Source organism: Globicephala melas, chromosome 1 (genome assembly GCF_963455315.2).
Source record: "Globicephala melas chromosome 1, mGloMel1.2, whole genome shotgun sequence".
Lineage (NCBI taxonomy): Eukaryota > Metazoa > Chordata > Mammalia > Artiodactyla > Delphinidae > Globicephala > Globicephala melas.
This window is the reverse complement of record NC_083314.1, coordinates 140,060,261-140,076,286: the sequence shown is the minus strand read 5'-3', so window position 1 is coordinate 140,076,286 and position 16,026 is coordinate 140,060,261. Positions and strand designations below refer to the sequence as shown.

Here is a 16,026-nt window from a genome sequence, read left to right as displayed (position 1 = left end):
TCTTTATTTTAAGCATTCTGAATGGCACAGCCCTCCGCCTTGGGCCCCAGATGGGAGCGGGCATGGGGGTGAGCTGGCCTGATTCCTTGCTGTGTGCCGCCCACAGTAGCATCACCTGCTAGATGCTTTCCCCTCCTTAACAGTTAAGTGTTTCAGAAGCAGGGCCCAAGCAGGGGCTGCCCCTATTTTGAGGAGGTGGATTGTTGCACTGCCTTTGTCTTGTTTTATGTCCTCCAGAACATGGAGACCAGTTTGACCAGCAATTCCACTTCCCATCAATGGGGACATCTATAAGAAAGAAGGTCAATGAACATTAATTAGCCTTTATGACACTCTCGTGCCCTATAGGAGGGGTAAGGTGTATAAACCCTAGGGTTCTGAGAGTCTGAATCTCTGATCTCCCAACTCCAGTCCACTGTCCTTCCTTCAGGCCATTGGCTCACCATGCTCCCTTCTACCACAGGGCCTTTACACACACTGTTCTCCTTGCCCTAAATACTCTTCCCTCCTCTATTCATCTGGTCAATCCTATTCACCCTTCAGATCTCAGCTTAAGTGTTATTTCTGCAAGGAAACCTTCCCTGATCCCTAACTCCCCATCACTACTTCATATTTTAAGCTCCCAGAGCATTTTGTAGCACTTACAGTTGAAACTTTAAATGTATTTCTGGCACAAGTCAAATGATGTTGGTCTGTCTTTCTAAAGAGCAATCTCCATGATGACAGGAACTATAATCTGATTTGCTCACCACTGAACCCCAGCACCTAAACTGGCACACAGGAGTCCCTGAGTCCATATTAGTGGAATAAATGAATAGTTTCCAGCTTAGATGCTTCCCAGCTATAGGATGCTGGATAGTTTACTTCTTCTCAGTGTATCAAGCGGGAGCTCTGTTATCTATGTGGCCGTTGTGCGTTTTAAATGAAGTAATCACACTGTGCTCTACCCTCCCTGACATTTGCCTTTCCCTTGAGGATTTCTGGTTGTTGACGAGACTGGCAAATAATCAATTACATCCACCATGATAGATCACGCGGCTGGCTGAGCCTCTAACTTGCAGTGTAGCTCTGGGTACATTACTTAATATCTCTGGGTCTCCCCACTGATAACATGAGATAGCTGGAGTGGGAGGTTTCCAAGGTCTCCTCCAACCAGTGGAAATCCTGTGGCTGTGCCGTTACACTCTTACTGGGCAGGTCACTGTGGGGGGCCTGGTTTAGATGTAGTAGGAGAGGGAGTGGAGACACCCTTGAGCACTTTACTGAGGAGGGGAGCAGAGCAGGCCCCAAGAGCAAAGGCTACAGAGTCAGACTCACTGGACCTGAATCTGGGTCCCTGCACCTACTAACTGTGTGACCATTGGGCAAGTTAGCTAGCCACCCCCTGAACCTCAGTTTCCTCTATAAAATGGGGGTATTGACAGTTTCTACTTCATGAGGTTGTTGTGAGGATGAAAGGATTTAATATATGTGAAATATAAAGTAACACTATTTATTTTGCTCTAAAACCAACTAACCAATATTTATTTTGCTCTTACGATGGGTTAGGCATCCTTCCAAGTGCTTTATATGCCTTATGAGAAACTTAAGACAACTCTATGAGGTAGTTAATATCATCATCTCCACTTTACAGATGAGGAAATTGAGGCACGAAGAGGTCAAGTAATTCGCTATTAAATGATGGAGATGGAATTTGAACCCACACTGAGTCCAAGCCCTCAGCAAGGTGCCTGGTACATAGTGGACCGCTTAATAAATGTTTGGTGTTTTTATTGGACGTGCCATTTCCTTTAACAGTATCACCAAAAAAAGTCACAGAAAGGAAAAGAAAGGGGAGGAGCTGGGGGTGGGGGGAGGCAGTGCTAAGAATTCTTAAAAAATAAACCAGCTAAAGAATCTGAGAACTGCAAGAGATCTTCATCGTAGTCCAGTCGTTCAGTTATTAATTCAACTGCAGCAACTGTGTGGGAACCTGAGGACCCATAGGTAAATGGGACATGATCCCTACTCACAGACACAGGGGAGGTAGACACACACAACCCAAAACAGAATGTGCTAAGAGCTGTAATAGATACATGTCCGAAGTCCTATGGGATCCCACAGGAGAAATTAATTCTTCTTGGATGAGAATAATTTTTACAGAAGGGGCATCTATGTTGGATTTTGAGGGCTGAATAGGAGTTCACTAAATAAACAAAATGATAAACATTCCAGAATGATTCAAAGAGATGACTCGAAGAGGCCATGCATTAGCAGTCCTGTAACATGGAGCACTCTCAGTTGTGAAAATAATAAAATATAAAATCAGGAGTCAAGATGGATCTCAAGTGTCATAGTGTCCAGCTCCCTAGCCCACTCCCCGACTTTGCTCTTGCTCTTTTGAATTATTCTCTGGACTTCCCTAGACTGCCCTTTCCCAACCAACTCTCACAGACTCCTTACTTTTCCGATTGGTGATCTCACAGGCAGGGCCTTGGAATCCAGCAGGACAGATGCAGTCACAGCGTGTTCCTGAGAAGATGCAGAGACGGTATGAATCATACCACATGAAGTAAGAGCTCCTAGACTTCACCCCTCCCTCCACATCACGGCTTTTCCATTAGGTTAAAACAGGGCAAACGTTTAATTGAATGGTTTGAAATAAGAAGGTTCAGTGCCAAGAATACCCACTCCTTTCTTGAGGGTCCTTTGCTCATGAAAGGGTGTCTATTCCACCACAGGGAATGATGCCGAGTTGTTGAGGAAAATTACCCATTAGCTGACCTTTGACCTAGACATTGGTGTTGGGGGTCAGAAGCTACATTATTGAAGTTCCTGGGGCCAGTGGTCATTGATGCTCAATTTCACCACAAGTAATTGTCTAGTCTCTGCTTGAACATCTCTAGTGATGGGGAGCTCACTACCCTTAGATGTTTCATGCTACCTTAGGCCACTTCTGACATTTTGGAGGTTACTCCTTATGTTAATTTGTCACATGTCACCCTGGAGCTTCTCTCACCTGAATCACACGAACTCTCTTTACAGGACTGTCCTTTATAGGCTGGGCCCTGTCGGCATTCCAGCCTCTGGCTTCCTTTTCTCCATCACCTCCAAAGTAAAGCCTCCAGTGGGTCCCAGTCTCTAGGTCCAAGTTACACACAAGGCAAGGGGGATTTCAGCACCCCTAGATCAAAACCTGGTGCCGGTGAATGGATCCCACCTCCTGCTGAACTGACCCTCACTTACAGGTCCTGGTCCACAGGCAGAATTTCCCATTCTTAGGCTGTCACTTACATCTGCTTTGCTCATTTCCATCCCATCTGAGAAGCTAGACACACATCCCTCCATCTCAGCTGGGCAGGTGGAACCTTTCTCCCTGAGAACAGATCTTCTGTCGTGTCCCCTCTGTTGAGTTTGCTCCAACCATGTGAGTTCTGCCTCGAGTCCTGCTGGCTCCCTGGGCTGGGATATACACTACCCAGCTGCTCTTGATGCCCTGTTTTGGCATCATGCTGGACCGGACTCCTTCTTAGCCCATCACAACAGGAACAGAAGATCCCAGGCCCCAGCCTCTCTCACGTTTGCCCTGCCCCATGCAGTGACCCCGGATGTGACCCTCAAGTTAGCAGTCAAGTTCTAGTGGCCATCCATGCCACCCCCCCCATCCCCCAATCGTCTCACGATGTATTGGTCAGGATATGCACAAGGTGTCTCCCCTGCTCAGCCCAGGGAGGGCCTCTTCTTTGACCAGCACAGAGTCCCAGAGTCCATCCCCACTCCTTGTTACAGACCACACAGTCTCAGCCTGCTCCTGCCTTCAGTTTAATGCTGCTGTCACCCATGGGTCCCTTGTGGCTAGAAGCTAGGTATCCCGACAGCCAGAGCAGCCTGTTCTAGCTGCCTGCATTCTGACTTCCTGGGAGATAGACTAACACTGCTTCTAACACTGGTGCATTTCGGTGCAACCCTCGGGTCAAGGCTAGCTCTCCTGCTAGTCTAAAAGCTGGGCAAAATCATGGATCCTGTCTGTCAGTGAATTCAGCTGTAGAACAGCTTCCCAGCCCTCACTCAACAACGAATGATCTGCTAGGCTTTTTTTTTCAGAGGCCAATCCCAGTGATTCGCTTTAACTATTTTGGGCTGAGGCCTAGGGCTTCGTGTTTGTGCAAAGCTCCCTGGGTGATTCTCAGGTGCAGCCTGAGAGGACATCAGGCGCCTTGCCATAAGTAGTACCTGAGTGCAGCCATCTCCTTGGTCCAACCCTACTTCACTGTGCTCCAGGGAGGTGGTGCTCCATGGCGAGTCACAGCCCAGCCACAGGTTAGAACTACCCGGAGAGAAGAGGGTTTAGCCATCCTGATGAAGTTCTCTTCTCTAGAGAGTCTCACGTAATGATTACATCTGGGGACTGAGCATCAGCCGTTCTAAAGATCTCCAGTGGTTCTAATGCCCAGTCAAGGTGGAGCAACTCATCTTTAAGAGGCTCCAAATGGCCAGGGGCGGGGGGGGTGGGCGCTCACATTTTTTCCTCTGAGAAAAAGAAGGGAGCTTTATGACAGTCCCTGGGGCCTGAGGCAGAGGACTGGGGAATGACCTGGAAATTCCCCTGGATATACACAGGAAACCCCGACCTAGAAACACACCTCTGGAGGGTGTGTGGGTTTGATCACGTGTTCCGGCCCCGGAGCCAGCCCCTCCAGATGACGTCTGCCACAAGCGACACTGGAAATGGTACCTTTCAGGACAGGGACTCCGTTCCCCTGGCAGGGAGCACACTGGCAGGAGCTGACTTCCTTCTGAAACTCCTCCAGGGCCCGCTTCATGTTCTGCCTCACGGTGCTGGAATAGGCGAAGTCTGTGGCTGTCACCAGTTCGTACAGAGGCTCTGCCTGGGAAGGGAGCAAAGGCGCTTATTTCAACAGAAAACATTCATCACATAGAAACATGAAGCAAGGCTCTACAGGAATGCGCAGGTTTGCTGCATGCAGACCACAGTGGATTCATAGGCAACTGGATAGAGGCCTTTCCCTTTCTCATTCCCACCCCACCCAATATCCACAAATAAGCTCACTAGAGTTCAGGTCAACAAACACTTGCTGAATACCTTCTAAGTGTCAGGCATGAAGCATAAGTAATGAGTAAGATAAAATCCCCACTCCCAAGAAACTCAGAATCTAGAGACAGACACAAAAGTACTAACAGATACACAGGGGTTACAGGTAACAGTGGTAACTTGTAATGGGTAGAGAGCAGCGGCTAGTTAATCTGTTTTTGGTTGGGGAGGGGTGGTGGTTTGCAAGCTACTCTTTGAAAGTATCATGGGAGCATTGTTCCAGCGTCACCCTCCATCCCCACCCCCAACCAAACCTGTGAAAATCCTTCGTGGCATGCAAGAGCCTCCATTAGGGAGCCATTCCCGAGCTCCAAAGAATACCTTCCCACCACGAGATGCTCAGAATACTGTCTATACTACCTCATCTGATGCAAATTCTACCTCTTCGCTCCTTTGTGGTCAGCGTCTCGGGTTGAAGTCCTTTTTCCTTCTTCTCTAATTAGATTGTAAGCTCCTGGAGATCAGACCTGTATACTGCTCAGCTGTGTCTCCGGGGTCCCGCCCAAAGCTTAGTGAGAGCCGCTAATAAAAGTGGGTGTAAGGGGCTTCCCTGGTGGCGCAGTGGTTGAGAGTCCGCCTGCCGATGCAGGGGGCGCGGGTTCGTGCCCCAGTCTGGGAAGATCCCACATGCCGCGGAGCGGCTGGGCCCGTGAGCCATGGCCGCTGAGCCTGCGCGTCCGGAGCCTGTGCTCCGCAACGGGAGTGGCCACAACCATGAGAGGCCCACGTACCGGAAAAAAAAAAAAAAAAAGTGGGTGGAAGAATGAAACGGGGATGGGAGGCCTCATTAGGGCAACAGCAGCTGGCATGGAGGCGAGGGTGTGGCGAGCAGGGTTAGTGATGCTCTCAGTGGGCACAGCAGTGTTTGAGAGCTGGAAGCCACAGAGAGATGTGGTAGTGTTCATGGGCTTGGAAAAACAGAGGCAAAGTCCAAAGAGGTAGTTAAACATGTTCAGAGCCTCTTGGCTCGAGTTTCAGCTCCAGGGCCATGTTTGTCTCCAGATTTTGTTTGTGATCCTGCCCTAATCTGGCCCTGGAGCGTTTAGGGTCTGTCTAAATGCAAGCAATCACGCCTAATAGAAGCCTTCAGTGGGAAGAAAACTGCTTCCATTTCTTAATGCATCCGATGCAGACCTTCACTCCAGAGGGCAAAGAAAGGCCCCTTGGTGGCCCCACTGTCGGACCGTCTTGTGGTCACTGAATTGATCCAGAGGCTGTCTGCAGAATGGCCCGGCCTGCTGGCCACACATGGGAGGGCGGGGCTCCATGGGGGATTGTTGTACCCCCACGATGAGCTCCTCCAACAGCCTGCTCTCCCTGCCAGAGCACCTTGAGAGTCTGCCTTTAACCTGCCTTTAACCCCCCAAGCATTTTTCTACCAGTACCGAGATCTGCTCCAGGAAACAGAGTAGATCAGTGGCAGAACCGGAATAAACCGTCCACGTGTACTGTGTGCCAGGAGCTGTGCTGGCGACTTACTCATATGATCCCACTTCATCCTCACACAGGAGCAATTACTAGCCCCATTTCAGGTGAGCGTTAAGTAACTTGAACAAAGTCAAGGAACTCATAAAAGCGCATTGCCAGGATTCTAACCCCAAATCTGTCGGTTTTTTCCTACTAACTAACCCCAATCTGTGTTTTTTCCATCACATGATGACTGGCGATAGAAATGGCCATTATTCCCATTTCCAAGCTCTCTCCCAGGGTTCTCTACGATGGCTGGCCTTGGAACGTGGCAGCAGTTCTGCAGGGTTCCCTCCACAGCTCCATTTTTAACTTATGGCTCATTTGTCCTTTTCTGGGTTCGCTGGTTCTTTTTTTCCTGTTTTTCTCTTTTGTCCTCTTCTTCTTCCCTCCCTCTCCCCCTCCTTTCCTTCCTCCTCCTTCCTTCCCCATCTTTCCCCAAAACACAAAATCCCAACTACTCACATTGATCATTGGGTCCCTAGCACACCTGACCTTGTGGAAATTTTATTGGTCATACTGCTGCACAGAGATGGTGGGTGCTGTCTGTGAAACTCCATGCAGTTCTCTATAATGGACCCTGGTGACTGCTGTTCTTAACGATAACAAATAATTATTGCCATAGCTACCATTTATTAGGGGCTGAACCAAATACGTATGTTATCTCACTTAATCTTCACAACAATCTTATGAGTCAGGTAGACTTCTGTATCCCCACTTTACAGATGGCAAAGCTGAGGCACAGAAAAGTTAATGAGATTGGCCAGAGTCACAGTGAGTAAGCGGAGGGCGGAAGATCTGAATTGTTACCATCGTGGTTTGTATCCTTTCAGTATATATTTTTGGATAGGTAGATGGACAGATATTTACACCAAATTGGTGGCATAAGAAAAGTGAAGTTTTACATTTCACTTTTTTCACTTAACGTCATATATTATCGAATGGCATTTGCCCATGCCATTCAATAATCCTTGATAAAATGATTTTCTGTGGTTACTGAGTATCCTGTTGTATTGGTGAACTACAGTGTATTCAACTCTACCCGTTATTGAATCTTTAGGTTGTTTCCATTTTCCTTTTTCCTTTTGCTACGACAAATATGGTTGTCCTCCTTTATCAGCTGGGATACTTTCCAAAACCACCAGTGAATGCCCAAAACCATGAATAGTACCAAACTCAACATATACTACGTTTTTTCCCATACACATATACTATGATAAAGTTTAATTTATAAATTAGGCATAGTAAGAGATTAACAACGATAACTAAAAATAAAATAGAACAATTATAACAATACACTGTAATAAAAGTTATGTGAATGTGCTCTCTCGTCTCTGTCTCTCTGTTTCTCTGTCTCTCTCAAAATATCTGATTGTACTATACTTACCCGTCTACTTGTGATGACGTGAGAGCATAAAGTGCTTAGGTGATGAGATGAAGTGAGGTGAATGACGTAGGATTTGTGACATAGTGTTAGGCTACTGTTGATGTATCATCAAAAGGATCATCTGCTTTGGGTGGCGCTAGATCACTGAAGCACGATCATGTCAATGGTTGGATGTCAGAAGCAGATGATGTTGACGGTTGGGGATCCCAGGTGGGGATGGAGCAGGACAGTGTGACATTTCATCACGCTACTCAGAATGGCATGCAATTAAAAACGTAAGTTGTTTCTTTCTGGAGGTTTCCATTTAATATTTTCAGACCGCAGTTGACCATGAGTAACGGAAACTTCGGATAAGGATTACAGTAACATAGAATGAGGCATGTCTTTATAGATACATCTTTACCAACTTTTTAAATGATTTCTTTAGTCGATTCTTCCATTTAGGGATATTGGATCAAAAGCTATAAGCATTTTTAATGTGTTGGATATATACAGTTAAATTCTTTTCCTAAAGGGTTGTACCAATTTATATTCCCGTTTCATCATATAAAAGTTCCCATCTCATTGCTCCCAAGGACACTGAGTATTACAGATTTTAATCATCATTAATTTGACAGGTAAAAAAGAATACTGGGGACTTCCCTGGTGGCACAGTGGTTAAGAATCCGCCTGCCAAGAGTGGAGAGTGGCATGGACATATATACACTACCAAATGTAAAACAGGTAGCTAGTGGGAAGCAGCTGCATAGCACAGGGAGATCAGCTTGGTGCTTTGTGACCACCTAGAGGGGTGGGATAGGGAGGGTGGGAGGGAGACGCAAGAGGGAGGGGATATGGGGATATATGTATATGTATAGCTGATTCACTTTATTATAAAGCAGAAACTAACACACCATTGCAAAGCAATTATACCCCAATAAAGATGTTAAAAAAAAAAAAGAATCCGCCTGCCAATGCAGGGGACACGGGTTCGAGCCCTGGTCCAGGAAGATCCCATGTGCTGCAGAGCAGCTAAGCCTGTGCACCACAACTATTGAGCCTGTGCTCTAGAGCCCACGAGCCACAACTACTGAGCCCGTGTACCATAATTACTGAAGCCCGTGTGCCTAGAGCCCGTGCTCCACAACAAGAGAAGCCACCACAATGAGAAACCCACGCAACCAAGAGTAGCCCCTGCTCACCACAACTAGAGAAAGCCCGCGCGCAGGAAAGAAGACCCAAACGCAGCCAAATAAATAAATAAATGTTAAAAAAATTTAAAAAAAAAGAATACTGTATTTTTACTTTAATTATCCTTTTCCTAGAGAAGTTAAAATTTTGCATATTTATCATCTGAGTTCTTCTGAGAGTTGTCTATTTCCTTTAAGATATGTTTCTTATAAATTGTATCATTCCTTACACATGAAAGATTTCATGTGTGGCAAAATTGTTTTGTTGTTGTGTTATTTCCATTTAATTACACTTATGGGTTTCCTTATTTAGAATTCAGAATTTATTTTTTCCAGTGAGATCTGGCAGTCTAAGTCTGACATTATCTTACCAGGTCATGCTACCAAAGCATCTGCATTATAACTGAATCACTCTGCTGTACACCTGAAACTAACACAACATTGTTAATCCACTATACTCCAATATAAAATAAAAAGTTAAAGAAAAACACAAAACCTTCTCTTAATCAGAGTAATTTGCTTTTAGGGAATCTTTAAATAAGTTGCTTTAGTAAGGTGTGATGGTCATTATCACTGTTTACCAAATATATCAGCTTCTTTTCCTTCTGGGCACTCGGCAGGGCTGTTTTTCCCTGAACCATCCTTAAGGGCAGGTTTGCAATGCGACTTTTTCTGAGCAGTGAAAGGTGAGCAGAGGGAACGCCCCTTCCAGGTTGAAGCTTTGGGAGCAGAGTGTGGTGACTTTTCCCATTCCCTTACCACTGCTCTGGTGCTCTTGGGAGCACAGGACAAGACAAAGCCTCCATCACCTGGATCCCTGAGAGACATTCAGAAAAGGTCCCTCACCAATACACTCTGGACATGATGTGTGATTGAGCAATAAACTTTTGTTGAACTAAGTCATTGAGATTTGGGGGTGTTTCACTGCTGCATAACCTAGGCTCTCCTGACCTCTAGGTGAATCACTCACTACTGTATTTTCCCTTCTATGCTTAACCATGCCAAGCTCCTTACCATGGCTTCTCCATCAGCCTGAATCCCAGACCACAACCTAGCACCTCAACCACCATAGAAATGTACATGGAAGGTAGGCTTTGTGACTAGGGTTGCCAGTCAAATACAGAACGCCCAGTTAAAATGGAATTTCAGATAAACAACAAATAATTTTTTAGTATATATCCCATGAAATATCTGAAAGATACTTATCCTAAAAAAAATATTCCTTATCTGTCTGAAGTTCAGAATTAACTGGACATCCTGCATTTTCGAGTGCTAAATCTGGCGATCCTCTATGTGACTCCTTTAATATCTCAGAATGTCTTGGGAACTTTTTCATCCCTTAATGACCATTTCACTGGGCCACAAGCTTTTTCCTTCAAGATCTTGTGGTTGTCACTCCATAATCTTTAGGCATTGAGCACTGCGAAGAATTCTAAGCCCAGTGTGACTTTTATTTTTGTAGGATCTATTTGTTCCTCCAAGTCAAAAATTTCACCCCCATGTGTCTCAGTATTGTTTTATCTTCAGTACTTTTACCTCCTTTTCAATGAGCCGTTCATTTTGCATTATCAGCTCAGGGAAGTTTCCCTTTCTATGTGCTTGATTAATGCATCTTCACATGTAATCCTGGATCTTTCTCAGGAAGAAGTCTTTGGTTTTTAGATTTCCACTTCTGTACTCTCTGTCCATCATATTTCTTTTATATCATTGTTTTAATCTCTTTGTCTTTTGCTTCTGCATTAAAGAAACATTTTTATAGCACCTTCTACATCACTGACTCAATTTCCGGCAGCGTCAATTCTGTTCTTTATAGTTTCCAATGTAGTTTCTGATTCTACTACTGTGCTTTTGGCTCCCTACATTCAGCCATTTCCCCTTTCATCTGATTAGTGTCTACACATCTCAGCTTCTATTTTTTATTTCATAAATTCCTTATTTTCCTTAATTGTATTATAACCACAGAGCAAATACATTCTAAAATTGACTTCTATTTTTAGATGTATGCTTGTCTTGATCTTTTTAAAATTAAGAAAAAGTTTTTATTCTATTTATTTATTTTTGGTTGTGTTGGGTCTTCATTGCTGCGCGCAGGCTTTCTCTAGTTGCGTTGAGCAGGGGCTACTCTTTGTTGCGGTGCATGGGCTTCTCACCGTGGTGGCTTCTCTTGTTGTGGAGCATGGGCTTTAGACACATGGGCTTCAGTAGTTGTGGCACACGGGCTCAGTAGTTGTGGCTCACAGGCTCTAGAGCACAGGCTCAGTAGTTGTGTGCACAGGCTTAGTTGTTCCGCGGCATGTGGGATCTTCCCAGACCGATCGAACCCATGTCCCCTGCATTGGCAGGCGGATTCTTAACCACTGCGCCACCAGGGAAGTCCCTCGTCTTCTTTATCTTGAATGTAATTTCAATCTTTTGTGTTCAAAGTTCTCTTTATATATGTCCCTTGCTTTCTCTACCTCTTCGTTGAACAAAGAGCCGTCTCTCTGTAACCAAAGTTCACCACTAAATACTGTGAATGGGCTCTTCTGTGGTCTCCCTTTCTGCCTACCCGGCTCCTATAGGAACTGTGTTTTCAGATCTTGATCTTCAAGACTCGTGGCCAACACTCTGTGTCTAGGAATTCCTTATCGAGTGGTCTCTGCCCTCCTGGAAGGCAACTGCTGCTCCAACAACCTGGTAAGCTCACTCTGCCGAGAATTATTTTGAGATAATGTGAAGTCATATGCAGTTTTCTCTTGCCAGAAAGAGTCCATGCCCACAATAGATGTTTCCACCTCAGGTTACCGATGTACAGAAGAGGTGCATAAAACCTTCAACAAATTCACCTCCTCCAGCGCTGGAAACATCTCTCATTCTCTAATCTCTTTCCTCTTTAGATTCTCTAATGTCTTTCCCCTTTCAGCCTCCACAGCCCTTCACAACACTACACTGATAGTGGATGTGATACTTTCCAGGGTATCACATACATGCTGGGAAGCCTCTCTGTGCCTTCAGTAAAGTGCTATATCTCTGAGAATGGTGGCAGGTCTGTTTGAGATGCTTAGCACGCTAACATGTGTGTGCTCTCTCTCTCTCCCTCTCCCTCCCTCTCTCCCTCCCTCCTTCTATCTCTCTCTCACACACACACACATACAAACACACACGTGCACACAAAACACACATCCCATATCATATCACATGCTGCTGCACTTCCAACCTATTTAGATAGGTAACCAGGGCAATCCATTAACTGTAAGTTTAAAAAAAGATTCAGGTAAGATATAAGTAAAAAGCAAAGACCAGGGATCTATTTTCTCATGAACTCTGTTCTCTCCCATTTTCTCATGAACTCTGTTCTCTCCCATGCCCGTCTGTGATACCAACCAATGTCACCGTGCCATCAGCCAATCCCAGATTTCTCTGGAGCTGCCTGCAAGCTATGGCTGACTTTGTCCTTCCCGATGCTTGCCAGCAACTGTACCCTAAGTGTCCCTACTGAATAAGTGGCAGAGGAAAGGAATGAATGGCAGCCTTCTTGTTCTGCAGAAACTGTGCATTTGACATATAAATAAAGACATTGGAAAACTGCCAGGGTTGGTAACTGCAGAGCCCCTCATCAGAGCTCCAGCCTCTTAACTCCTCTCCTTGGCTGCAAGAGTAAATCTCTGGGAGGGTGGATGTTGGACCAGCAATGACTGTACAGACAAGGGCAAGAAGAGGACAGTGTAAGATGTGACATGGACACCGTGCTGAAGTCCCCACGGGCAAGGACCTACCACTGCTGATTGGTATGACAGTCTTGTTCTAGCAAACGTCTTTTTAGTTTAAGGCTGCAAAACTGCTGTTGTTTGGGTGACAGGTGGTTGGGATCATTATCTTCTATTTACCAAACCCACAGGAGGGGAGGGAAGAGGTAAAATTCTCAGGTCTGGACCTAATAGAGACTCGAGCAGTCGCAGATGGATGCAACCTCTGTGACCTTGATTTTTATCAGCCACAAAATTAAGCATACTTAATTTGCAGACTCATGAGAATTAGATGAAATAACATTCCTGACGTCCTTGGCAGAAGTATCATGAACATAGTAGGTGCCCAAAACACGTTAGTGATTACCATGATGTATTATGCTGTCCTGTAAGATAACAATGCACGCAAGCACCTTACTGTTCAGCACAGACTGTATTTTTCATCCTTGCACCCTCCTCTGTTTTCCTCCAGTGCCTGAGTTCCTATCACATCACAGGAACTTAGCTACAATTTGTTGGTTGCGTGAATGAATGTTTAAATGAAAAAATAACTGAATGAGTGATTCCCAGATGAAATGGAAACAATCTTGATTTAAGAATGCTGGAATTAGAAGCCGATGGTTAATTTCCTTTAGCAACTTGGGGGCCCAAGTGAGAGGGAGTCAGCGTTCTCTAGCTGGTGTTGAGCATTGTATTACAATTGGTTCACTCCAGATATATTTTCCAGTATAAGGTATGTGCCTCAAGATTAGGGCTTGGGTCTTATTGAGCTCTGTATTCCATACCCTGGCTCAGAGCAATCCTTCAGACGCTGTTTTCTGAACAGAGAGAAGGAGGGGTAGGGCAGTTGCACGTACCTTAATTTTGACGATGGCCGGGTTGTACTGCACCGCCTCTCCCCATTCCTGCATCAGCTCTGCTGTCGGCAGCTCACTGTATGCCAGGGCAGTGATGTACTCACTTGCCCCTCCTCGCACAAGGACAACCAAGTCATCCACCATGGTGTTTCTCTTGTTTCTCTCTGGAATGGACATGGAGACCTGGCATGTCAGGGGATCCATTTTCACACCTTGGAATTTACTACAACGTAACTGACAACCTGGTTACCATGATATTTATGGAGCTTGCCTAGGAGATGTAGGTGGACAGTGTGAGTCCCTGCCAGCAAGGGAGTCACAGTGCAAGGGGCAAAAGGGCAGTTCAATCATATATGACACAAGCTGGGGACAGGACAAGAAAGGGACATTTATTTTTAGCATCTGTAAGTGCCAGTTGCTAAATGAGTCTATGGAAGACAGATAGCTGATAGATACATACATACATACATACATAGGGACAGATGAACAGATCATAGGTAAATAGATTGGTAGGTAGAGAGATAGATTATTAATCATTTACATGTCATTCACTAATTTAACGTTGTACATGTATGAACTCAACTAATCTTCACTATGAAATAGGAACTATATAATCCTTACTTTGCAGATAAGAAATCTTAGGCACTAGGGTGAAGGAATTTACCCACATAACCCTGTGCAAGCTCTAAGTGAAATCATTTCTTTGTCTCAGATGACAAAGGTGGGAAAATTTGTGAAGGGTGAGCACGGGATGTAACAGATACTCACTAAACAGTGTCTACCATTATTATTTTGACTTCTCATGGAGTTTGCCAGAAAGCCCCCAATCCTATCAGTGAGTCATTCCTATTCTAATTTTTCCATGTGTCCAATGCCAAAGGAACTGATGGAAAGTGACTATTCCATTCCACTCTGAGTTTGCAACACCTGAGCATCATAAAAAGGGGGTCTTGTATACTACTGGTCGGACTGTAAATTGATATAACCATTTCAGAAGAACTCGGCATTACCTAGTCTGGAAGAAGTACATACTCTACAACCGGACAATTTCACTCCTGGGTATATTCCCTGGAGAACCCCTAGCACATGTGCACCAGATGACTGTGTGAGAATGTTCACAGCAGCATTGATTATAATTGCTTGGCACAGGAAATAACCCCAATTTAACAACAGGATGAACAAAGTGTTATATTCATACAATAAAATACTATGCAGCAGTGGAAATGAACTATAGTTATATATAAAAACAGGGTGTTGAATGAAAAAAAAACTGAAAAGATTACATTCCATTCACACAAAGTTCAAAACCAAGCAGCTCTAAGCCATATTGGTTAGCAATACATGTAAGTGGTAAAACTATCATGAAAGGAAGGAGGTGTTTAACATGGAAGTCGGGATGGTGTTATCTCCAAAGGGAGGGTGGAGTTGTAATTGTCAAGGGTCTTGGGGCGCTGGGCAGTGCTCTATCTAGTAACTTGGATGGGGGCGTTACTTTACAAGTTTCCTTTAAAGAGCACCTATGTTTTCTGCGTGCCTCCCTATGTAAGATGCGTGCTCCAACCCAGCCCCACCAAAATAACCAACAGTATCCACCATGTATCAGTCACAAGAAAGTGTTCTAGACCTGCAGGTCATTTCGTTGTTGTTTCATTTTGTTTTGCCTTGGCTGTGGAACTCTTTCTTCACGTATGATCACACATACAGGGATAAGCTTAGTAAGTACAGCAGGTGAAGGAGAGCTGCTCGGGGTGCAGAAGGGGTCAGGATTGGAGCTCTGCTGACCAGCCTCTCTTTCCTACTCCACTCGCTGTGTCGATTCCCAACTCCCTTGTGTGGTCTCCAAATTCTCTGCTCCCAGACACCTGGTTCTACACACTGGCTTCAGCACTCACGTCCTGGTCTAACCCACCATGTGGACTCTGCTCCATGATCTGTGGCTTAGCCTGTCCGTCTAGTTTCCATCTCCCCCATTGTTTCAGGTAAGGACTAGCTGCCTCACCTGTCTCCCCCACTGCCTCCACCTGGCTCCTACCCCTCCAGCCTAGAGCATCCTTTCTCTAGCCAGGCCAACTCCTGGCCCCCAGAGAAAATTTTCATTGTTAGATTATTTTCTTGCCTGGAAACAACCTCAAGTTGCAATTCAAATGATCCCTGCCCTAGGAAGCCTGTCCTGACGCTCCAGACCAGGTTTGGTCCTTATCACTGCCTTGTCCTCGCTTCTTTGTTTGCCTAGTTCACGTGAGTACCATGAGGATAGGAAGACCATCTCATTCATTTCTGTATACCCAACACATAGGAGGCGCTAGGTAGATTTTTATTGAATGAATGA

General features: G+C 45.2%; 1 protein-coding gene across 1 annotated transcript in view; it reads right to left on the bottom strand.

The window, feature by feature from the left end:
* Nucleotides 1-136: 136 nt before the first annotated feature.
* Nucleotides 137-16,026, bottom strand: part of C8B (complement C8 beta chain) — a 40,308-nt gene continuing 24,418 nt past the window's right edge. The window contains exons 9-12 of the mRNA XM_030870418.2: nt 13,694-13,861; nt 4,715-4,864; nt 2,443-2,511; nt 137-288 (exon numbers count right to left, since the gene is read on the bottom strand). Of these exons, the coding sequence (XP_030726278.1) occupies nt 137-288; nt 2,443-2,511; nt 4,715-4,864; nt 13,694-13,861 (539 nt within the window). The remainder of the gene's footprint in view (nt 289-2,442; nt 2,512-4,714; nt 4,865-13,693; nt 13,862-16,026) is intronic.